General features: G+C 48.4%; 1 protein-coding gene across 1 annotated transcript in view; it reads right to left on the bottom strand.

The window, feature by feature from the left end:
- The window catches only part of EXT1 (exostosin glycosyltransferase 1), a 182,046-nt gene extending 157,586 nt beyond the window's left edge, over positions 1 to 24,460 (bottom strand). Inside the window, 2 exon segments of the mRNA XM_050890729.1 lie at positions 23,309 to 24,029; positions 24,032 to 24,460. Of these exon segments, the coding sequence (XP_050746686.1) occupies positions 23,309 to 24,029; positions 24,032 to 24,428 (1,118 nt within the window). The 5' untranslated portion in view covers positions 24,429 to 24,460.
- Between the last annotated feature and the right edge of the window lie 1,784 nt (positions 24,461 to 26,244).

Below are 26,244 nucleotides of genomic sequence, written 5' to 3'. Positions count from 1 at the left end.
AGCATCAGAGATGCCATTATCCACAGTAGACTTACATCAGGGATGAACATGACTTGCAGTACCCAGAGGAAAGAAAGCAAAGTGCTGAAAATAAGGTATTAAGAGCCAAATTAATTGGTGACATAAGCAGGTACAAGTACATTGAGTGAAATGGAGTAGCTTATGCCTGCAATGAATATAACCGTAAGCATTTAGCAGGTTCCTCCTCGAGTCTTTGTTTAAAAAAATCTGAATTTATTAGTCTGCTGCTGAATAAATATGATAAATTCTTATTGAAATTATCCTCTGGTGAGCAGCAATAAATACTAGGCAATATTCTTTCAAGTGATCCATTATTTTAATCTGGCTAAGAGCAACTCCAGGTTTTCTGCATGCACAGACAAAAGTTATCGTTAATACAATAAGTGAGTGTAAAATAGTGTGATGCTGTGAGTTTTGGGAGGAACAGGGAAACATTCCCAAGCTCAGTACCAAACTGAGCAACTCAGACACCCCATCTCCGTTGAGTTCATACGATAACAATACAGAACATTTCCATACATAATTTACAAGCTACTATGAAATGCTAGAGGTCAAAACTTCCAGGGCATAATTTAACAGCGAAAACGTGCACTGCATGTCAGATCAGCCTTTGTGATATTACAAAAAAAAGTGGAGTAAAAACACAGACAGCATTTGTGATTAGGAAGAAAAAAGTCACCATTTGTCCGATGTGGCGTCCAAACATGCTTCAGAGTTTATTACAATAACAAATACTTAGACACACACACACAGGCCCCATAAATGAAGGGGGGGAGATCATTTACAAAGCACCCTATTTGTGCTCCGTTACCCAAACACGCAAGCAGAGTCACCTCAGCACTTCCCAGTGTCCTCCAGCTGTGGTGTTTAACAAACCTCGGTGTTGTGAGACACTTTCAAGCACTGCATTTTAATACCATAGAAGATCACATCCTTTGGATGTTTCAGTCTCTGGAAGCTGAGGCTCGGGCTGCTGCCTGACTTGATCCCTTGCACAGGGACTGAAAGCAGGCAATGCCTCATCTTTTACATCTTCCCTCCAAGACACCATTTATGACAAAGCTTCAACCACCGTTAAACTCTTGGCGCAGCAGCGATGAGCAGCGCACTGAGGACCTCCTCCAGACGGGCTACAAAAACCCCAGCGGCAGCGCTGCCCGTCCTGGGCACCTCCTCCCTGCCTGCACCAGCTCTGCCTCCACTCCCCTGCCTGCTTCTCCCATCCCATGTAGCTCCCAAGTGTCTCAAATACCACTGCAACACCTGCTTCCCAATGCAACCATACCTGATTCTTTGTACAAAAAAACCCCCTAAAACACGTAAGCACGTAATATAAAATTTGCATAATGGGAGGGAGGCAGAAAACAAGACAATTTAACTTAAGTGATTACACAGACATAAACTGTCTGCCGAAGGGACACGAGACAAACGTACTCTATTTAAAAACACATCTTGCACACCACATTTACCATGTTTAAAAGAAAATCATGCTCTTTAAACCAGAGTCATTTGCTCAAGTTCAGGGCCCCATCAGCCCCGGGGCTTTCCCCAAGGCCCAGGTGCAACGCCCCGGGGATGGCTACCCAGGAGAAGGCCTCTCCCCGCTGGCTGCGTCCCCTCTGCCTCCATCCTGGTTTCACACCAGTTTCAGATGAGACAGCACCTGACCTGAGTTAGGATACCCCAGTGGATAGCTGGCTCAGCACAAACTCTGCCAGATGCACCTCAAATCATCACACTTTGGTGTTTTGTTTTGGTTTCTAAGGAAATTTGGATCAGTGGAGTGAGTTCACAGCAGGTTTGTGCTTTGAAATCACGTGCTTGTGGTGCACCATCCGGCACTGGCAGCTCTCAGATTTGGTTTGTTTTTGAATCAAGGTGCCAGACACAAATGCCCTCACACCAGAAGCCCTCCAGGTCAACATGAATGTGTTTCAAGCCATGGTGAGCATCTCTGCTGCAAGTATGTTTGTTTCAACTATGTGGTTGCCCATGTGGTTTACAGTTTATATCTCACATTAAAAATTGAGAGTAACCTTCTCACCTCCTCGCTACCCAAACCAAAACAGTGTAACCCTACTTCTAGCAAATACGGGAAGAAACAGACCTGAGAAGGAAGAAAAAGCTGTTGCACTGAAAGATGTAGTGCTGCTTTACAGCACTACTTTACAAATTCTTAATTCTCCCCTCCCTCCATCCTTGGGCTTTCACACACAACATTTATCTCCTTGAAGCTCGCCCTGCTTCTCTTGATGCCCAGCAGACATCCCACCCAGTATGCATCCAGCCCTGGAGCTGAGCCACCCCGGCAGGGCAGAGGCCATCTCGCACACTCTGGCACAGCTCAACCAGAGACTCTTTTTTTTTTTTTTTTTTTTTTTACAGTAGGAAGCGTAGACCTTGACGCCCTTGGTCATGAAGATACCCCCTGCTACAGGGGTGTATTTTACTGTTTAAAACAAAATGTGCGTTGTTTTTTTTCCTAAGCCACTCCTGCTACTACTTTCTAACAGCAGGTTGCTTTAGGGTCGTCTTTACTATCTTCCCCTAACTCCAAAAACTACAAGGTCCAGCAACAGACTAATTACTAACAAAGATGCTGATAATCATAAACAGAAATGGGTCAGGCAACAGCTTTGTCTATATTTAAGGAAATATTGCAGTGCCTACAGCCTCCAGCTCTTCACTTTGGCTTTCATTTGAAACCCCAAAGATGGCACCTTTGTCTATGCATTTTTCTGTCTCAACTGCCCCTGCAGTTTACTGCTATTTGCCTGTGAAAACACCAGTAACTGAGAATATCCTCTGCCAAAGGACACCCGTTGCCTTGGTTCAGTCCCTTTGCACAGAAGCCTCCACCTGACAGAAGTAACTCTGTCCTTTCCTCCACTTCTTTCCAACCCACCAAACAAGCAGATGCACAGAAACAGCACCTACATGAAGATGTTTCGTCAAGAGTACATTGCTCTGACGGCGAACTGCCAGGTTTCCGTAAAAACCGGCCGGGAAACGGCTGCGTTTCAGATGACTCAGGGAACAAAGGCTTAAAGAAAGTCACTGCATCTGCACCAGATCTTCAGAGTCTCCTTTCCTCCTCCCTTCATCCCACTGGTCTTGTTTCCCCTGAGTATCTTCACCCAGCAGTTGTAAGGGAAAGCAGATACAAGAATACACCATTGTCATTAATGAATCGGCTCAGTCATGCCATTAACAGCCCCACTTAATTGTACAGTAGTATTCGCTTGGCAGCTTCTCCCACCATAATGTAATAACAACCCACCGCACTGTCCCAAGTGAACTACCAGGGCTCAGTTTACCATGTCGCTTTATTCTCCACACCAACTACCTGAAATGCTATCCACTTGACTCTTACTGCCATGTAATTAAGCATATAGTCAAGATTAGAGTAGTCAATATCCATCTCAGCTTTCATGATCAACCCACGGACATGAGGTCAAATAAAGAAATATCACTGCATGGGGATACTTACCAGCAGCATCCTCATTACAGGCAAATCTGTCATTAATCATGAGGTCCAAGATGGTGGTTTTAGCTTTTTGTAGTAGAGAAATGAAGTCAAGATTATATATACAGCTGGCCTATCAATAAGACGACTTACCAAGCACTCCCTTCCTGTCTCACTGTTAACTAAGTCCCTTAACTTGAAATAACCAGTGTGCCTGGAAGTGTAAAGCCCATAAAAAAAATCTAGACTTTCACCATTTCCTAAGTAACCACAAAGGCTACTTGTGAATGGCTCTGGATGCGGCCTTAGAAAGACAAAACCTCATCTGAAAAAAGAAATCGGAAATATCCCATGCTATTTTTTCCACACGCAGGAGCACAGCTTTATGTACATGTAAAATATTACCAAAAGCTAACCTGAACCCCCCATTTAGGAACAGAAGTAGCTTTATGTGATACCTTTAATCTGAGGATCATGAAGCACTTCTAAAAATTCAGTAATCCCATCTTGCAGACAAAGAAGCTAATGTACAGCAAAATTGCTCAACTGAAACGGAGCTGGAGAAAACAAAACCCGCAGCTCTGCTTGCTATACTGCACAGCACAGCAGACTGGTTTTTCTTTTTTTGCTTTGGTGCTATGTCTAAGATAGTAAAAACTATTTTTACCCTTTTACAAGGTAGGTACTATTTTAAAAGAGTACATTTTTGAAAGTATATATTCTATTTCTTTAGGCTCCAAAGGCTTATTATTCTGCTAATTGACCCTGCCAGCTTCACCACAATCTGTCAAGCTGCACGGCGAGCTGAGGAGCCGCCCGCTGCCTCTGCAAGCAAGTCCTCCTTGCAGACTCTTGTCCTGGTCCTACAGGGAATCCATAGTGGCAGCTGCTCCTGGTGGCTTCAGTAGGAAACAGAGAACCTCCTCCAAGCAGAGGAAAGCAATCCTATAGAAAGGGAGACCATCAACTGAAACTTGGATGTCACTGTTTCTATGCTCCTGTAGACAAGAAATACTTGTAATTTCCAACTATTTAAACGCAGGGAGGTCAGAGTCAATGAGAAAGGTCTGGCACAATTGATCCCAGAATGAGGCAACTATAATACTTAGGAACCAATATGGATTTTTTTTTTTTAAACAACAGTGTAACATGGCATGTTACAAAAATAGCAAAACCTGATAAATATAGAAGACCTGTCTTCCACTGAAGAGCTGAGCGCTGGAGTCTCTATTTATGTATACATTACTCGCAACACCATGCACTGTATCCCGTTACAGTATGATTTTCAGTTTAGTGCGTGCGATTCCTCCCCGCTGCCCCCACAAGTCTCACAAGGAATCACACTGTTCTGCACAGCAGAAAAAAGAACCAAACCAACCTCTGGCTACAAAGAAAGTTGTCTTGCCTTGCAAAAGGAAGCTTTCATTTACTGCCCAAAGCATTCAAACACAGAAATCTGGTTTCTTCCTCCCCACACTTTAAATATTTGTCTAGGCCATTCCCAACTTTTCCCTTTCAGCACTCCCTAAGAAACAGCTAAACTCACTGTCCTGCTATTGCTAGACACTCAGGCTCAGCTATTGATAAAGACCAGAGGGGAGACACGAGGATGGGGAAGGGGATCCGGCAACAGGAGTCTGAGAAACCTGAGCTTCATTTTCTGCTCTGCACTGGCTTCCTGGGCAGCCTCAGTGAGCTGCCCGGGACCGCCATCTCCCAAAACTGAGTGCTTGAGGCAACAGTGGCATACGGTGCCTCCCGTCCCTCCCGCCGCCAGCTCAGCCTCCTCATTTGGGCCAGCCCAGCTGCACGTGGGAAGATGCCATCGCAGTCACTGATATTTGGGCTGACACCATGAATGCAATGAAAGCCCACGGGAATCACCTCCCAGCAAACGTAAATCACAGACACTCAACATTTCATCTCCCCAAACCACAGTCCCAGTCTTCTGGCATTGGTCCTCCGAATGTCCCATCCTTTTAGAGTTGGATAGGGAACACATCACGTAGCAAAAAACACCAGGCCAGGGCAAGGGGGCCAAAGCAAGATTTGTGTATGCTGCGTGTTGAGGGGCTGGGGAGGTTGTTTTGTTGTGTTTTCATAAGAAAGCCATGGGCTAATTGAAGAAAACGCAGGGCTTGACGTTCTGAGTTACACAAACATCAGTCACAGCCCATGTAGATCACACAACCAAGGTGGGGTGTTTCGAGGCAGCAGGGAATGTTTGGTCATATGTTGAACTCTATCATTAAAAGAGGACTCCAGTAATAGGAAGAAGCTTCTCTATCTAAAAGCAATAGCAAAAAAAAAAAAAAAGCTTTTCTTTCCTTTGCAATGGGTTTGGCCCAAAAATTTAAAGTAAAAAGCTATAAGTGAAGCTAAATTAATTGCAACTAATTGTTCATAAGGTATGATTGATCCTGGCTGCACCTGCTCATCAACACTAAGGATTTTTCCTAAAACTTTCCCTCTGCTGCTGGAGACCAACATCCAGCTCCGCTACACCTGGATGACAGACCCACAACAGCCTTAACTGGTCTCTGTTGGGGATACCCAGGTAATGCCCCCTGTCCTCCACAACTGCCCCATCAAAGCGTTCCCAGCTTCTTCCTTGCACTCACTGGTGTTCAACCAGACACATCACCCCATGCCAGGGAGCCAGCTGAGCTCGTGGAGCTGGCACAAGATCCCCGCAGTGGGATGAGAGTAGTGTCAGTGCCAATGCAAGAGGGGCAATAACCGTCCACCCCACACCACGGGCCAGGGACATGAGGCTTACCCCACCCTCAAGGGATGATAACGACATAACCAAGCCCCACTGCTGTCAAACCACATCTGAACAGGGTTATGGAAAAAAGTAAGAGTTTTCTGATCAAACCTGACCTACACCACCGACGTGCTCCTTAATACCACTGTGCACACTGCCGATCATCTGGCAGCCTCAATTTGATTAGTATTAAGCACGAGGACACAAATCACATTTCTGCCAAACCAGCCACAGCACATGGTGTGGCGTTTACGCTGGCAGTGCCTCCCACCTGGAGGATGCCTGCTTGATCTAACGAAGCCAGCACTGCTCTAAGAGATGACACCCAGCTTGCCACAAAGTTTGGGGTCACATTGCTCCCCGTGCACCATATCTGAGTGGCTTTGGCTTCAGAGACCAATTCCCAACCAGAGATCACACCGCTGCGGTAGTGATGCCCAATCCATCTGAACTGTTGACAGGTCATGGTCACACCTAACCCCATGGACACGCTTTTATTCAAAGAATCTCCTCTGAGTAATCTTTACTTCTTCCTTGGGGGTGTTGAAAGCAAACTAACAGAGCAATGGAGGCTTCCTCTTCAAGTCTTTCAAGCCTCCCATTCAGCTCTTGTCTTCTGGGAAGCACAGCTGAACTCAAAAGCTTTCTGAACACACATACCTCCCAGGGCTGCAGCTGCAGACGTTTTGGAGCACTCATCCTCCTGAGCCTGGAGTGGAGAACCATGCAAGGAAGTCCACCGCTTGGCACCGGATTGTAGCAGCCCTGAAATCCCCTTTTCCTGGTAGCTCTACCATCAGCTCCAGCAGAGCCAGGAGATCCCCCTACCTGCCCAAGCTCAAAGGAAAAATATGGAATATTTTGAAGTAGAGGGTTTAAGTGTATGGGAGTAGAGATCTTCAGTGTATTGTACTTCCTACACAGTCTCACAAGTGACTCAAGCTGCCCAAAGTGAGTTCAAGCCAGCTCTTTCTTCCCTTCCTTTTTCACCCTACTTCTCTTCACAGGACCACACTCATAATGATGGAAGAGTTTGAGTTAAAAGTGTCATCTACATAAAGGTTGCCTAGATACTTTGAAGACGAGTGCCACAGAATGTGTGCAAATAACAGGATTTCACTTTGTGTCACATTTAAAAGAAAATGCACCCAATGCCACCACTCTGCACACAATGGGAAAGAGAACAAATAATGAGTCCACGTCACACTGATAGCACGACTGAAGCTAATGGCTTTAGGGGGTGGGGGGTGTTGTTCCCCACACACACACATTTACAGTGGTAAAGTGAAACCCATTTATTCTGGAGAAATGCGGAGTCTGAATCAGAAGCTACCCACACTTTTAAATACAATTCTGTTGTTGTGAATGCAAAGCAACACTGGTCTCAGAACATTCTGCAGATATCAATTAAGGACCAGTAGACTTTCCAGTGAGATGTCTCCCAACTCTACACAACAGAAGCAATACCCCAGAAAAAAAAAAAAAAAAAAAAAGAGGGATGCATTCCAGACCTTGCATGAAAAAATAAGTGGAACATTTTATAGTGGAGGGGGGGTGTCAAACATCTCGGACCATTTGACATGTAGCTGGACTCTGCAGCCTTTGACATACATGGCATACTTAGCTCATGTGTGACACGAGACTTTACTGCAAAAGGACACATTTACACATCAGCCTGCAATCTGGCACCCATCCTCTGCTTCTCTGGAGGAGGGCAGGCTTCTATTTGAATAGATCAAAGACTTCTGTGTAAGCTCACATAAGGCAGCCGGGTGCCTCCTAACACCTTACCTGCTGCTGCTGGCCATCCACTGGCTAAAGACCCAGAGCAGCCACAACAGTGCTGTGAACTAAAGCCAGCAACGTGCAGATTACACTAGTATCCCCAGATAAGATGACAAGAAAAGCATATTTGAAGGAAAATGTATTTTGAGGAAATGCCTCCAGCCCAGGTCAGCACGTGGCCATGCCCAGGCACTGCTGCTGCCCAGGAAGCAGGGCTTGCTGGGGGAGCATCTCCTAGCCCCAGCAGCAGGTCGCTGTGCCCGGGGCAGCATCATCGCAGCCTCTTTGCAGTACAAAAGATGCAGGGAGTGAGGCCCTTCAAGAGGGGGAGATTTCTCTCTCTCTGCGAGGGTATCATTTAGCAATTTGTTACGTGCTCCCAAACCCATTGTTTCCAAGACTCGCGGAAGAACAATAGCAGCTGCTAATCAAGATTCAAAATTACAAGGCTTGCCTTGCAGAGAGAAAGCAATACCTAAGTCATATCTGCTTTTGAGAAGGTTACAATTCACATAAAAGCTGAGCGAAGCTGTATTTCCTCTTCTATCACTTTAATTAATTGTGCAAAGAAGAATAGGGTCGAAGCAAACATATTCCAAAGCACGCTGGAGTTGAAGGTGCTTTGCAGCCCCACAGCTTTTAGTTTTCGTTACGAAAAAGTGGATTTTCGCTTATTACTATTTTAAAGAAAAATAAACAAACAATAGGCTTAGACTGTGAGTTTTCTAAAAGGATTTGGTTTTCACACATTACCTTTAGAACAGCCATAAGCCACTCACACGTCTCACTTTAATATCTAATTGGTTTAAATGATCTAGTTTCACTTTTTCCCAGAAAAAAACCCACTAGCACATGGTGGCGGGAAGGGCTTTTGCAGGGTTATGGCAAGCCAAAGGGAAGCAAAAAGGCATACCGCCCTACAAACAAATAGCAAATATAAGGTGAAATGAGTATAACTAGCTCTTCAAAACTGCTGAATCCTGTGCTGGTAGTCCTGATGACCAGACTGGAGGTGCATCAAGCCAGCAACGCTCTGAAGAGATGAAGATACAGCTGCAGTTAAGGTCTGTCAGAAAAGCAACAAGGGCCCAATCAAAGAGTCCTCACACACACCCAAGCACGAACGTGGACGTACGTCACTGTCCTTCATGCTGCCAAGGATAAGCAGCGTGCAGAAAGGGCTCAAATCCAACTTTAAGGCCCCCAGCTCAGAAATGCTGACCTTGTTCATGTAGCCCACAGATTTTCCTCCCTCTTACTTTACCAAAGCTTTCAAACAAAACCCATTGTTTGGAAGGGAAAATTTTCCAAACGGAACAGAAAAAGTCTCTTCCTCACCCCTAGAGACCCACCAGTGCCATCCTGTGCATGCACTCATACTACCTTACACCCATACACACCAGGGTTTAAAACACTGTAATAACTGATTCTCTACTGATTTGGACAGGGGCTAAAACCATACAAAGGCATCCTTTATCTTACAAATAGACCAAAACAAGGCAGAAACGAGCTCATTCTTAGGCTTATAAAACAAGCCTTTACAGATAATTATGTTTTATTACTCTTCATTTTATGAGGATTGTGTTATACAAAACAAATACCAGATGCCTATTTGTTGCGCTTGGGGCAGGGGGGGGAAGGAGGAGGAATCTCTGCAAGCACTGCTGTAAGCAGCCCTGGTTTTAATTAAACACAATAAATGCATAAAAATTAATACTGTTTGAAACCAGCAGGTAGGCAGCAAATGCATGAACTGTAGCTGCTGAAAGACCCTCTCTCCTCCAAGCTCCTGCTGCAACAGCAGTCACTTACGAGCCTATTGCTCAGGGCTGGTACTCTCTGAGCAAGGCTCCTTACATACACGTTTCCCTGAAAAACTAATATCAAACTCTGCAGAAAACCAAAAGCTTAAAAAAAGCGGGGGGAGACGGCAGGATTTAATGCTACTTCTGTTAAAGAGACACACATAGACTCAGCCAGGAAAACCCGTAATTAATAGTCAAGTAGCTTAAAGATGGGGGAAGAGGGGAGATAAGACAAGGAGGTGTAAAGGGATTTCTGGCGACCTTAAAATAAAGCAACCATCCAAAACGGGCCAGATCCTTCAACTGTTAACTTACCGGACTCATACAACATGCTCCCAAATGGCCTGACAGAGCATGCAGGACCAGACCCCATGCCTGAGACGAGGAACACGCATCTGAAACACGGGGACACAACCAGAGGGAGGCACGCAAAGCATGCTCAATACAACAGCAAAAATGGGACATAGTTCCTCAAGGACAGTAAAACACAGCCAGCTTTCCAGCAACAGCCAGATGTCAGCCATCCACCTCCCCAGAGGCACCACTAGGAAATCTATTTCCCATTTTCAATGGTGGTTTCCTTTTTCATTTTAATTGCATTAAGATCCAATCACTGGGTGACAATAGACACTTCTTACTCAAGGCTGATACCAGCCCGACATTGTAAATCCCGTTTTCAACATCATGCCTGATAATGCTTTAATGTTCTGCAAAAGAGACTGAAATTGTGTACACAGGATCTCACTGCAGTGGGGAGCCTTTTTCGAGAAAGATTTTTTTAAAAGAGAGATTTTAAAGACATGGTGCAGCAGTAAACGCAAGGTAAGAAGCAGTGGGATGGTTTCTATGCTTTGCTGTTCATTTCCAGGTTTCCGTCTGTTGTAATTATCAAAATTGAGGACAGGTCTCCTCTATTATCCTCCACCAGTGCATATTCTCAACCTACTTCCTAATGAAGTTTGTTTACAAATATTCATTAGATTCCATGCTTTATTAGCCCAGTCAGTTAATTATAAGACCACAGTACCACAAACGGCAATTCTAGTAATCAGTGCATTGATTATTGTGAAACATGGTTACCCTGAGACTAAAGTTAAAGTAAATAAGAACTATTGCTATAACCAGTAACCACACCGACAGGGCAACCTGGGATCACACCAATATCTCTAAATCCTTAGATCTCCAGTTTTATACCCAAACACCACAGACGATCTCACCATTAATTATTTTTACTGTGACCTGTGTCAGAAAGATTTTTCATTAAAAATTAAAGAGTAAAAAACCTTTTTGTGAGAAAGGGCTATTATTACAGGCCACCAGAAATAGCTAAGAGAACAAAAGCTGAAAACCTGTCTTCACTGCAGTTCACTGATGTTTCGATGCACAAAACCAAGAGACACGTGTCCTAACGGCTCTGCTGGTTATTTTGGTTCTCAGCAGCAGTAACCAAAACGGACACCAGCAGGCTGGGGGCAGTGAAGAAGAGTCCTGCGAAAGATGGCAGGTGCAAAGCGGAATGATTTTTTGACACCTTCAGAGCAAACAGTTAAGACAAGGACCAGGATCCCCTTGCAGGAACGTGGAGCAAGAGTCCGTCCAGACCGTGGCGTGCCCAACCTCCGAGCGCCACAGCAAAGACAAAAAGCAGGGTTTGGGGAGCGGGCAACGTGGGCAGAGGTGGCAGCCGAGAAAATAGCCAGCCCCATGGTTACCTACACGTCAAGAGACGTGCACAGAGTTTAGAGATGAGTGGGGATTCGGGATCTCCCCTGAGCTGAGGGCACCCGAAGCACTCACAGTGGATGCAGAGCTCGGGGAGCAGCACATGCGTGTGGCCGGGTGAGGGGCAGCTGGCTGCCCAGGCCATGGGTGTTCTGGCCAAGACAGGACACACTGGGTCTCTGCCCACGCGAGGCCCAGCCGGGGGCAACCAGGCGCTGCTCAGATCTTCCAGTTCTCCTCACCCTACCTACAGCAACCCAGAAACGGCATTTACAGGCAGACGGGACAATAAGGCGCTGGGTTGTTCTTAGCTGAAGGTGAACGACCACCTCCCGCTGTCAACAACTCGGGTACTTATTTCCTAACACGCCACGTCTACAGAAGCCATCTTCCAATGAACAAAGCTAAGACTTTATTACCATCCTCTGCAATTAAATTTTGGGAAGGGCGTAGTAAAGCAATCGCATCTGAGTACGTGTGAGCTCACAAATTAACCCCAGGAACTCTGTTTACGACAGGGGGGTCATTTACGAAAAGAGGCGAGAGTAGCGAGCGCCCGTACCCACCAGCTTTGATGTGTCACCCACCTGCCTTCACACAGCGCCAGCCGCTCGCACACTTTGATTATCCGAGCTTTCCCCGCCACGCTGCTTCACTCAGTTCCTTTAATCTTGCCACAACAACAGCACCATGAAAAGAAAGGGGAAAGAGGGAAGAAAGCAAGAAAGAGAAATAAAAGAGAGAGAGAAAAGAGATTTGGGGCTGGAAAAGTCAACTTGATGGAGGAACCTGGAAAGATCTGACGTACCGTCAGCCAGAGATGAAAGCACTACAAATAAGGGATGTGTCCCGTGTTTATTAAAATGGTGGCATGATTCTCATAAGGAAAGCACATCTTTGACACTTGCTCGAAATCAGTCCCATGAAAGAGCCACCCAGCCATCTAGGACTGCTAAATTTAGCACCAGTTTTATCTTTTGTTGAATATGCATAAAAGCTCCTCAAGACACACAACCATTCCAAAACTAAAACAAAATGTATTTTAAAATCTTGCTTAAACTGATCCACATGCCAGATGGACCATCAAGCCTGAGACAACCCCAAGCAGTGAAGAGAAACCTAACACCAGCCTGAATTAAAACTTGCAGAACTGTAGTTAAAAAAATAGGCAGGGAAGGGGGGGGAGAGCAGTTATGAAAATGCATGATCGCCTGCAATATTCCTCACCTTCAAAAAATGTTGCTTTGAAATTCCTACCTGCTTCATTCACCTTGCTGCTATCAGTTTTTTTATTACCCTCACTTTTGAGAATTTCTCTGGCACTTAGTATGCAGGAGTGGTGCACGGGAATAGATCCCGCTGCCACAGATAATGCGGTTCTAAGGGAAACCCATCAATTGTTAATGGCCATGCAAATTGTTGAAACTAGAGAGTTATTCACAGTTATCTCGCTGTGATTTGGTAAGTGTCCATGCCTGATGTGATCACTCACTTGATATATTATTCCATTACAATTCAAGCAGTAGCCTTACCTTTCAGTTTTAGGAAAAAAAGCGTGAGAGAGAGTGGGAGGGTGAAGGGATGTTATTTGTTTTAAATTATTTTAAACAGTTACACATACCTTCTCATGCAAAGGTTTTACAGTACAATAAATCCCTCCCTGAGACTACAGTCATGCCTTACTGAAACGTTTAAATGCCTCCGATCAGAAACTAAAGGAGTTTAGCATGTAATTTCAGACCCTGATCTTGCAAAGCACTTTCTTATGTTTCAACTGTACACATGGTTCCCACATCCTTTGTGGCACTGGATAGTCCAACTGCAGGTGCACCGTTTTACATTTTCTGATCAGGGTTTTCTACTGCTTATGCTAAAATTTGCTGACATTTAATAAGCTATAGGCATCTCTTCAAATCCATAATGCATTCACTCTCTTGCAACACCAACTTACTGATCATTAATTTTCAGCTTTATTGCAGCTCCAACATATCAGATGCCTTTTTTTTTTTTTGCTTCTTGTCTGAGATTTATTACATTTAGCAAAGTGTACTTTGGTTTTTTTTATTTTGTTTGCTTGTTTTTAAACAGCCCTTAAGGGGGAAATGTTACTCTTCTTTATAAAGTAATTCTGAAATCACAGGTTTAAAAAATAAATCCTATGTTTCCCATTAGGATTAGATAAATTATATTTAATTAAAAGAAAAATCTGCTAGCACCCAGCACAATGGTTCGTGGCAAATTGAGGAGATGAAACATTTATGTGTTTATCTTCCTGAAGCAGCTGATTGAGTCTTTGAGCAGACACACCCAAACAAGCCTTCAGAGATATAAATTCAGACATTATAAACAAAGATTTGTCCTTCCCTTCAGATAAAGGTTCTGATTTTTAGAAGCAGCCTCTGATTTTATTCTTGCAGACGACAGCAACTACAATTTTGATGGGCTTTCTGGCAGTAACAGACTGAACTACCTGATTGCACCACGAATTCCAGTATTGCGATAAAATGTCTGTAATTATTCACGGGGCAAAAAACAGTATTAGAAGTCAAGACCTTCCAGGAGAATGAAGAAAATCAGGATTCCTAACCAAACTCTCTCCAGCACTGCTGTTGGGCAGGTGATGTTCTCCATCAGTCTGACGGTTGTAGGGGTCAAAACGCATACTGCAGTTGTAGGAAACGATTTATACCATGCTCCTTTTTACAGCCTCAGAGAACTAATTATTAACGGGACAGGGTTCCCCACGTACACATTGCAAACGTTACAGTATGCATTTTCCATTTAGGAATCGCTGCCAGTATTGCTACGCACAGCCCGTCAGCATCACGCTCTCAATTTTGTTTAGGAGCTGAAGAATGATTGATCTTATTGATTTGTGTCAACAGTCTGACATGGCCATATCGACCAGCGGTAATTTTGTGGGAGGAGCTGGGAGGGGAACTGGAGATAGCATTTGCTGTAACAAGCCATCCTGCCCAAAGAGACAATGCCGTTAGAGATGCTGGTACAGCCACTGACGGGACCACACTGAGACTCGAACCGAAACAAGTGAGCGATGAGACGTTTCCCATGACTGTGTTTACAGCAAATCCACTGCTAAACACCCGACTGCATAATTATAATCTATTACAATTATGCAAAAGAAGTAACATTTCAGAAAGGCCTTCTCATTTCGCATTCTTAGCATTGAATACTTTTGTTTTGCAGCCAATCAACTAAATTAGCCCTAATTCTGTTTCATTCACAAACACAAAGAGTATATTAGAGGGGAAAAAAGTGAACGAACGGGAAATTCACTTAGGAACCCGGGAATTATTTCGTTTTCATGTATTTCTGGACTAGAAACCATCATGGGGAAAAAAGTCAACTTAAGGCAGAAGAGCTTTACTGAATTTGCTAACTGCACCGCGAGAGCCCTTGGAGGAGTGATCAGAAACAGCAGTGCTTCAGTGCCTGGAAAAGTGGTGGCCTTTGGTAGGGTCTGAGTGAAGCAAGGAGAGTTAAAAGGCTCATATACCAAACATGACCACGTATCCTGACCTAGGACAAGTGTCAAACCCCAAAAAAGCTTTTGTGGGCATTTCCTCCCCCCATACACATAGAGAAGAGCTGCTTTATGCTGCTTCTGATGACTATCACCTTTTATCGGAAAGTCGTAATTTAGACCTACACTCACTGATGCTTCCCAAGAAGGGGATACAGAAAACATCAATGAATAATATTTCAGTTTTACACATCACTTTCTCTAAAACATTATAAAGCACTAAAGAAACCCCCAAAAATGCTTAGGGAAAGCAAAGCGTTCTTCCCCATTTTAAAGGCACATGGAAACCTAACCATGGTGGCCACGGCAATTCTGGCCGTCGGACTGCAGTCCCGAGACCACGTGCGCCACAGGCAGGAGAAGGCAGGAACTCCTGCAACAGCCCTGCCAGCACCACACTTCACTCAGGGACTGCAGGAGCACCAAGAAGTCTCTTACTGGAATATGAAATGGGATCCTGAATTAGCCAACACAAACACCCCAACTCTACCACCTTTCAGGGAACACCCGCTTAGCACCCTATCTGCATCCTTGCCAAGGAGACAACACTACACCACCCGAAAAACTGAGGTTAAATCTCAGCAAGAGGCAGTGGGAGAGACGAATGGGGAAAACACAAGATATCCAACGAAAATGGCATCTTCTTTCTCCTGTTATTGAGGAGGCCTAACCCTCCTGACTGGCTTAAAGTTATGTTTTCTTATTCTAGGAAACGGTAACATTTTAGGAAGTCAGATTGCATTTGGAAAGCCATCAGCCTGGCAGCACTCACACCAGTTCTTTCCCAGCAAAGCAGTTAGGCACAACATTTTGCTGAGATAGGGCCTTTATTTCTTAAAGCATTACTTCCCTCTTCTCATGTGAAACCAATCTCCTCTTTTGTTCTCATTTGGAATTCATTCCTTAAACTAGTTTCTCCTGCACCACCGCAGCGTGCTGATCTCCCATCTCTCTGCTTCCAAACCACCTCCCAGGCCCCCTGGCACCCGCGCCGCAATACCAGGGACAAGGACTGCTCTAAGCACGCTCTTTGGTTTCTTCCAATGCACAGGTGTCAACTGTTATAAATTATAATTTGCTCCATAAGTGGAAGAAATAATGACTCCTACCATCCTCTGGCGTGGATCTTTAATCACCCCTGTGCATGCCCAGTGCCACAGGCCCCTCCCTGCCCCAGCTCCCTCCCTGCCTGCTCCGGAGATGTGGGGATGAGTTGTACCAGCATTTCATAACCTTGATGCTCCCTCTAGTTGACTGAGGAGGCTCCTAAATTAAGGGCAAGACAGTAATGATATATGTCCTGTTTCCTCACGAAATCTGGATTAAAAAAGAGCAACACAAAACCTTACGTAAAAGCACAGCATAGCTGGATGAACAGAAGAAGAGGAGCAAATCTACTGCTTAGTGTAAACCATGAGAAGGTTTTGAAACCCATACGCCCCAAAATACTTAGCAATGTGGAAAGCTGCAGAACCTTAAATATAACCTGAAGTTATACTCACACATTCCCACATGCTGAATTAATCTCCATACGACATGGGACAGGAGTAAATACCTTGCATCATCATCTAGGTATAGCCAAGTCCTTGAGAAGTCAGTCACCTTAGCAGCACGAAACACGGCATTCACAGGCCAGAGAGTTATCTACATACCTACCGATTATTTTTCTCTGGTTAGCAAAACAGTTTGTTTACCCAAGACCACAAAACTCTGTGGATTTTCTGAAAGAAATCCTGCAGAGAGAAAGGGAAAACAGTCACAGATAATACTCCAGAAATCATCAGATTACAGCACATTCTCTTGACTCACATCTGTTGAGTAAATAAGTGCTTCATGCCAACCAGTTTCATTTACCTCCCTCTCCCACAAGTGGCTGCTGGTTTACTTTCCAGTGGGCTGTTCCAGGGCTGTATGTGGGGCAGAACGATTACTTCCAGCAGAGTCAAACCAGTAGCCGTTTTCGCTCGGGTCTGTCTTGAGCTGAAACTGCTCTCGTTCAATCTCATCCTCCCAGGGAGATGCACCACTTCAGAGCTGAATGGATGCAGAGAGGTCCATGGCTGGGAACACACTCAATGCGGCAGGGACCAGCAGGCAGCAGCACACAAGCCCCCAGGAGAACCCCAAATTTGGCCACCCCTCTCCCTTAGGAGCAGTTTCAGTGAAGCTCACCTTAGGCTGGTTCAAAAAGTCCTGCACAAGTCAGGGTTTGCCCTGTGAAACGCCCAGCCAGGGAGGGCGAGAAGGTGGGGGCACCAGGGGATGCTCTGCAGCACCTTCTTGCTGAGGGCGCCTCGCTGGGGGCACAAGAGGGCTTCATCTTGCCCAAATGGGTAGCTGGAAACATCACTTTTAGCTCAGTTCTGATCTGGGTTCAACAAACCCTTCAAACGACCCGTTTCAGGATTAATTCTGCTTAGAATTAAAATGACGACTCGGATCATTTTTTGGTTTGAGTTCTGTTCTATCGCCAAGAGTCTCTTCAGTGATAATTATTTATCAATAAATTATCCTAGAACAATTTTCGTAGGCAGGAAAAATAAAAGCAGAGCCCCTCCGGCCGTGAAAGCCGTGTTCACCTAAATTTCTGCATACTGAAAATGCCTGCTCCAGACCAGATCAGCCAGCTACTGTAATGCTTTGTCACCACAGAGCCTCATATGAGATGCTTCACAGAAAGATGCAGAAAAGCCTGGGGCAAGCAATTATAATAATAACTTGCCCCACAAGAAAACTTAATTACTTGAGGTTAGGAGGGCACCTGGTTTAAGGCCCGCGGGCAGGGTGGGCTCCTCTGCCAGTGCCTGACCCTACACACCCAGCCACACACGCTGCGGCGCTCAGCACTGCTCGCACGGGGAAACACACTCATGCACACACGTCCACCTTCTTCCACCCCTTTTCCGAGAGGGAAGAGCCTGGTGTAAACGGCCAGGCTGAGGATTGCACTGCTGGCCGTGAGCTCAGGGATGCTCCTGTCACCCCTGCTCCCAGCTCCTGCCAGGGCATCAGCCCAGAGCCTCCCAAGTGGGAGCTCCTACTCCCCCAGGGCACTACTTGCATTAAATCAGCATCGACAGGCACATGAGGACACTCTGCAATATTTACAGAGAGCAAGAGCAGGAACACAACAGAGCAAATCCCGTATTTCTCAGACGTACATTAAAGCTTTGTTATTTACCTGCTTACTGCATTTTGGAATAAATGCACTGTAAAACAGGCAAATTTCCAATTTCTTGAAAATTGATATTAAAATAAAAAGCAGTCTGGTGGGGATAGGTCTCTGCAGGAGCCAAGATACGCTGGGAAAATGCCCAAGCTCTCTCAGTAGTTCTTGAGTTTCATCCAAGCTCCCAAAGCAGCCTGGTGATATACAAGATGCACGGACTGGTTCAGTTCAGATGTCCCGGACAACAGCCACTCTGAACCTGGGTGATTTCTCAGCCCTGTCCTAAATAGCTGCAAAGGAGCTGACTTGTGAACGCTTTTAAATAATTCCGAAAATAATTCAGTAAGTGATTGTGGCATTTATAGTTATATTTTAATAGAATACACTGAAGCTCAGTATGTTGAGAATACAAGAATTTTGCCTTTGTTCGAAACATGCACATACATGCGTCTACAGCACCTAGATTATCATCACACGTTGGACGGGCATGCCTAAGCTTTACTTCATGTTTTCGTGCCAGTCTCGTGAGTGGCAAAGTCATCCCTAGTGTCTAATTCTACCACTTCTTTCTTTATATGTGTATTTTATTCCTGGTGGGAAGGAAATGAAACTAAAAGTTGCTTTTCTTCCCATTCTGTGCTTATTGCACAACTGTAACCTTTGCTCAGGACAGCATTTTCATGGGTAGGAGGTTCAGCTGTGATTAACACATGTTTCACCAGTAGAGTGCACACCAGGTAAACCTACCGGGTACCAGAGATCAACGAAAATGTTCGGCTGGATATTGTCACCTGCAAAAGTACATACACAACTCTGCTCAATGCTGTCGTGCGCCCAGCAGAGATGTCTCACAGGCATAAGCATGCCGTGTGCTGTTGTTCTCTCCCTCTTCTGCCAGCACCCAGCAGCCCCAGGTAGGTCCTTCCGCAGGCTCCTCCTCAACCACACGCCTCCAACCTCCTCTCGCAGAACTAGTCCCACCTCGCGAGGTCCTGCGTGTTTTGCCTGCCCTTCTCAGTTCAGTCGTAGTCACGCAGGCTTTTTGAGCACTGACTAGTCGAAAAACTTATCAAGTCTATAAAGAAACCTCACTACACTAGTCGTTCTCCACCGTAAGTTCACATTTCTCCAAAAATACATTTTTTGCTCACTTCCCCTTCTCCATCCTACTCTCTTCAACCCTGTTCATTATTTGTTTTATCCATTTGTTTCATTACCATCATTAACTTCAGTCATCCTGCACCGATATGAGCAAAAAGCCTCCTCAAATGAGCTTTTGACAAGACCTTATGTTTTTGGATACCATCACTCTCTCCGTCTTCCAAGGGCAGGGTTGTTGCAGATAAGGAGATACACCACAAACAACATTATTTACTTTCCTAGAAAGATCCCCCTTTTGGTGCAAGTCTCTTCTCTGCATCTGGCTTTACTAGAACATCGCATTCTTCCATTTCTTTCGGTATCCATAGTCATTTATATTACCTTCCAAAAAGTAATTATTTGGAACCAGTTAAGCCTGTACATGAATTCTGCCTTTGTTTAAAACACATTGTACATATGTATATATTTAGAATGTCATTAAATATTTAAGAGGCTGTCTTCAAACTTCAGCAGCAGCACTGTTTATTCGCTTAACCCTTTGTGAAACAAAGCTTGACACTGAAATCCTACTGTGGAGGAATTCAGAAAGCCCAGCTGCCCTGGCGCTGGGTGACGAAGGCCAACTTTGACAGTCAAGGGCACCGTAAAGAAACTAGTTCTTCTTTGTTTTGCTTTATATCCTGTTTGCTAGTAGTCTAATCATGATAATGCAATTCACTTTAGTCTGCATCAGCTTTATCTGCTGAGATGCATAACTGGGATGCAAATTAATTAGCTGTAACATACAGATGGATCTTTCAGTACAATTCAGGGAGACAGTCAAATACGCACATGCCCTTCCCTCCTTCCTCCAAATGAAATAAGACACTCTATGCATTTTCCACAGGTCAAGAAGTCACCTTTCTTGGCTTTTTCAGTCTCCTAGAAAGGAAACAACGCATCCTGCGGACAGGCGGACCTTGTGCAAACCCAACACCGAATGTTGCGCCGTAGATGAAACCCCATCACAACTAACTTGCAACGTGCTCTGGCACCAAGCGTAACACAACATAACACTACCACCCTGTTGACATGAGATTACCATGCTTTAAAATCTGGTCACCTAATTTACCGGGCTTGGCAAGGCCTCTACCTAGAGCCAATCATTCATATTTCACCCTGGCAAGGACCAGTATCTCGGGGCCAGCTCTCCATGGCCAGGGCATCCACGCTCCTGCCTTTCACCTGAAGTGAAATAGCGTGTCACAGCAGAGGATGGGAAAACCAGCACGAAGAGTGCGATATGCAACTTTCCCAACTCTATATGGATATGCAAAGATACATATCTTGGAGAATGCATTTTTCTTCTTTTTGATTAAAACCTTGAAGACGCATTGTTAAATCCAAGCCCAAAAAGCCCCACAAGAGCAGCTGTGTGCGGTTTTCAAGGCTCAGCTGTATTCAGAGACATTTCTTTCCCAAGCACTACAGCCTCGTTCATGATCAGATGCTGCTTTAGGTGGGGTGAATAGCGGAGTCCCTCCTACAGCTTTCACACCTGGGTTACACATCGGCACAGAAGCATTTCAACCGGCTGACCGCTGTTACGCTACCCTGGGGATGTGACCTTGTCGGATTTTATAAAGGAAGCGGAGCGCCAGGCGTGGTCCATATTTGCACGGGAGAGACAGAGAATGCAGGCCACCGCAGGACGCAGTGCTGGGAGATCAGCAGATGGCATACTTTGCTGTGAATCGGCACCGAAGCAGGCGTGCGAAGGGGCAGCAGCACGATCTGGCAGGTGTGCTCGCTCAGATAAGATGCTGGGTTAAAGAGCTTCAGCATTTGCAGTTGTTCGCCAGAGCGAGCCCATTCATCTCAGTGACCCGACCACGGATTCAGCCTGCCTCAATTCTTGAAGTAATCTTATTTTCTTGTAATCATCTTTTTTTACTTCCCGTCTTTAACAGCAGCATTGCAACAAATGTTGAAGTCCCCATACACCACCCCCGAGATGGCCACATCTTAGCAGCAAGTATGGTTTTTGTATGAATAGCACGGCATACCAATTGGGTTCACGCTTCCATATCCCCTGAGGGTTGTTATGCACACCCCTCGCTACAAAATAAGTGGCAAAGACACTTCAGGAGGGGCAGAATTGCGGGGAGAGGTCTATCTTTTATTAGACCAAATGGCATAGCTGTAAAAAAACTGAATATGGCCCTACTCACGTCAAACCATGGGCGGGTATGTTTGTTTTTATGACAACTCAACAGCACACATGCTGTAGAATGCAGCAAATAACCAGGACTTTTCCTATCTGTAAATAAGCTTCAGTTGCTGAGATCTATGCCAAAAACCAGCACAGCCTGCAAGGCTACAATTGTGAGGTCTCCCTTCTTCCCCCCCCAAAATATTCCCTAAAGGAGATCACAAGCCAAAGGGACTCTCAGATCACGAATAATGTGAGCTTAGCTTAGCATCTCTGCCGATCACTCCGTACCACCGCTGTATCACTTCCACGTGTGCATCATATCACCACTCACCCACCAGTTTTCTGAAAGTGAATGGGATTAGAAGTCCACTAAGTACTTGCACTGCTGTTTCCTCCCCCTCCGCGGTGGACTTGCAGTAACCGGAGGGCGAGCAGAGTTCGCCCAGGCACACGCAGGCTTCCCAGCGCTGCGGTGCTGACCTTCCCGGTCTCTCCCAACCCCCCGTGGCTAGTTTCAGTGGAGAAACAGGCAGCCAGCTGGAAATTTCGATCAGCATTAATGCCACCGTAGTTTCTCCACGACTGCTCTCCAGGAGTATTTTTCCACCCACGTTCCTCCGTGCATCGCAAACCCCTCCAGCCGTTGGCAGCTCTCGGTGCAGCTCCACCGCATGCTACTCAGCACTATACGGCTGGTCTGTTTTAATTCAGTGTCCAACCCCTGCTACACGGGAAACATTCTCATGCGAAAAACTTCATATACAGACACCTACTCTGCAGCAAGCATAGCGGTGGTTGGCATTTAAATGAACTAATCAGTTGCAAACGGCTTAGTCAGCATCGCAGTCCTGAAGGTAATTCCCAGGAAGCGATTTTCCCAGCAGCTATATATACAAACCTGAAAAGCAGACTGGAAGACAAGGGCAGCACCACAGCGACACAAAATTTGGCTACACAGCTACATTACCAACAAATAAAAATAAAAATCGAGGAAAACCAAGAAACCAAGCATTCACAGAAAACATATGCTGTGCTCACACCGCCTGTGTATCCTCTCACACGTAAAAATCAGAAACTCAGACACAGGACGTGAACACAGTCAGCATTTCTTTTTCCTCCTTTCTTTACTGATGCTGTTCTGGTTTGAACAGAGAGGAAAAAGACGGCAAGGCTAGTTACTGCCTCGTCTGTGGAAATACACAGACACCGGCCAGACGCCGGGCAGTGCTTTTTGGAGAGAGCATCCCAGCAATCACCCTCAGCAACTAACCCACCACGGGAGCCGGGCCCACGCGTGCATTGAAGAGGGCTGAGGACTCACACAAACTTTGTCTCGGGGCAGGGAAAGCACAGGGCATCGACCCCAAGAGGCACTTGGAGACGAACGGCAGTGCCAGATGCCAGAGCATCCTCCAGCAGCGTCTCTGGCTTCGCAAACACGGCCAGCAGCAAAGGGCTGCGGATGCAGGTCATCGGTCCCCAGGGCGAGCAACACCATGGCTGCGGGACGCCGCACCACCCTTCAACGCCCGCCTGCCGGCTCCACGGGGGACAGGAGGAGCGACCGACCCACCCGAAGGAGAGATCGCGATTTTCCTCTGGCCTGCGAGCAGCCGCCAGTGCCTCGGCACATGTCTGCTCACATCTGCCCAGCGGCCGGGGCCGCCTGCGGAGCCGGGCATGCGGGCATGCCCCTGGGAAGGCACACAGGGGGAAGGGGTGCCGCTCACTTACTTTTCATATTCAGCGTTGTCTCGATCGCAGCGCGAATCCTTGTGCTTTTGCCAGTCTTTGCCATGCTTGCAGGTGGTCAGGAGGACAACATCCTCTCCATTATGGACGTGATATAAGGCATTCCTGGTGTCTGACCCTATCCCCGTCAGGTACCTTTTCCCCTTGAATACCAACATGTACTTCCTGAGAGGAGGGATGGTGTTAAACCTCAAAAATCCCTTCTCCCCTCCTGTCCTAGGATGATCCTTAGAAAAGAGCGGGATAGAAACGTCAAAGTTGGGTCTGAAGTTTTCAGTACTGATGCTGGCTTTGGCCAGCATGGCCTGGCCGATGTCGAACCCCACATCCTCGGTGTAGTCGGGCCAGGTGCCGGAGTATAAATTAAAAATCAGGTGGTTTCTGCCGTTGTTCCACAGGTGGAGGCTCTGCACCTTGGAGCGGAGGTTGTGCACGTACTGGGGGGAGAGCTGGTCCCGGTCCAGCGTGTCCAGGCTGAGGACGAAGAGGCAGGCCTGCCCGGGGTCGGAGGTGTAGAAGCGGGAGCCCTCGATGGCGGCCAGCACGTTCTGGTAGCTCTCGGCGATCTTCTCCCCCTTCTGCTGCGGGTAGACGTAGACCTTGAAGCCGTTTTTCCGGCACTGGGCGAAGTCGAAGCAGGACTCCATGCGGCAGCGGCGCCCGCGGTAGAGGCCGGCGCTGGCGTCCCGCCGCTGCCGGGGGAGACGCGCCCGCCGCCGCCCTCGGGGCCCGGCCGCTCGGCGGGCGCGAAGGGCCGCAGGGCGTCGGGGAAGCGGGGCCAGGGCCGCTCGGCGCCGGGGCGCGGGGGCGGGCCATGCCGGCTACCGGGCGGCGGGTGCCGGGCCGCCCGCAGCCGCACGCCTCCCAGGTAGAGCAGCAGGGCGAGACAGGTGCCGGCGGAGAGCAGCGTCAGGTAGCGTTTTTTGGCCTGCATGTGTCCGGCGGGGGTCCGGGGGCTGCGGAGGAAGGCGGGGGCGGCCCGAGCTCGCCGGGCGCCGCTCTCAGCTCCGCTCCGCCATCTTCCCGCCGGCGAGCGCTTCAAACTCTCTTCGCCCACCTCCGCTCGGCGCCGTTCCCCAAGCCGCCGGCCGGGGCCGCGCATGTGGGCGACCGCCGCAACTTTCTCCCCGCCGGTCTCTCAGGGGCGGCGGGCGGCGGCGGGCCGGCGGCGGCCCGGCGGGGCGCCCCGCATGCACTCAGGGGCCGGCCCCCCGCGCGGGGCGGGCACCGGGGCAGCCCCGCTCCCGCCTTCCCGCCGCTGCCTGCCCTCTCCTCCGCCACGCTCCCGCCCGCCCCTCCCCTCCCCGCGCCGCCAGCCCAGCCCAGCCCGGCCCAGCCCGGCCCAGCCCACCCCGGCCCCGCCGGCTCACAGCCCGCGGCCGCCGCGCCGCAGCCTGACGAAGCCCTGCATCGCCCGGCGCCCCCCGCCCGGCCCCGGCGCCGCTCGCTCCGCGCCGCGCTCCCGCTGAATGGCCCCCGGGACGGAGCGGCGGCGGCGGCGAGGACCCTCCTCCCTCTTCTTCTCCTCCTCCCTCTCCTTCTCCTCCTCCTCCTCGCCCCTCCCCCTTCCCCGCCTCCCCCGGGCCGCGGCAGCAGCGGGCGGCGAGCCGCAGAGCCCCGCGCGCTGCCCGCCCTGCCCTGCCCTGCCCGCCTGCGGGCTGCGACCCCCGCCTCACCCGGCCCCCCGCACACCGCCCCCGCCCCGGCACCGCCGCGCTGACCTCATCCAGCCACGCAGCCCCGCACCCCCATTGGCGGGGCGTCACGTCCGGGGGGCGGGGCTTCCGCTGCACCCATTCATAACCTGACGGGCGGGGGGGCGCCGCCGCCGGGACGGGCGGGCAGCGGCAGCGGTGGGTGTTCTGCCTGGCGGTACCGGCGCCGAATCGCCCCGCACCCCACCCCTCCGGGCTGAGATCCAGCGAGGCCCGGCCTAGTGCCTAGGGTCCTTCGCCGCCCCCGGCCGGGCTCGGTCCGGTCCGCCCTGCTCTGTCCCCCGTCAGTGCAGCCTGCAGCTCACAGCCCCCGGCCGGGGGCAGCCCGGTTCGGTTCGGCCCGGCCCGGTTTTCTGCCAGCAGTGCCGGCGCCGCCGCTGCTGCTGCCCCCTGCCGAGCGCGGCGCCGCCGTGCTGGAGCCGCCCCGGGGCACGGCTGGGCTGGGAGCGTACTGGGGGAACAGAGCCAACTACCCGAAAATGGGGGTGAGACCCAAAAAACCCCATTACGAGGCGCCTGGGAACAAGTGTTCTTCGAGGTGTGGGCAGGGCCGGGAACCGTGGCCGTGGCTGCCCCCGCTGTCCTCCCGTCTTGCCAGTGGGGAAGGCAGAAGAGAGGAAAGGACATGGGTCAGCTGGCTGTGCTGGGGCTGCTGTTAAATTCAGGGGCACCCAGTGCTCCCCATCATTGCTGGCTCCAGCCAGGGTGTGATGTGGTTCACGTCCCTCGGGAGCAGGCCCTGCACGCGGCAGAGGTGTGTACTCAGGGCTGGCAGATGCTGAAAAAATGCTGATCAAATGAGTAGTCCGTAGGGAGCTGCTGAAGCACCTAACCGTCCCTGCAGCTACAGGTTTGTGCTTCATCTCATCCGCTCCTTGGCGTTCAATTCCGTCCCCGGCAGCCTGGGTTCCTGGGGAGAGCCCTCGTCTCTCGCACAGGCTGGTCCCTATGGCAAACGCAGGGCAGGGCCTGGCTGGAGGGGGTGGCAGGAGCACAGCTGGGAGCCCGGGCTTGCTCCAGCACACGCAGTGCTGGAAGGGGTGATTGCACCGCGGATGGGTGTACGTGTGTCAGTCCTGCTAGCTCAGCAAATAATAGTGGGGAAATTGAATGGGATGGGCTTCAAGCTGGTTGCACAAGACCCTGGATGTCAAGAAACTATCCCATGCTAAAGCCTGTGCCAACGTGATTTCCCTGCTGCTC

Source organism: Gymnogyps californianus, chromosome 2 (assembly GCF_018139145.2).
Source record: "Gymnogyps californianus isolate 813 chromosome 2, ASM1813914v2, whole genome shotgun sequence".
NCBI classification, from domain to species: Eukaryota; Metazoa; Chordata; class Aves; order Accipitriformes; family Cathartidae; genus Gymnogyps; species Gymnogyps californianus.
This window is presented reverse-complemented; position numbering and strand designations above follow the sequence as displayed.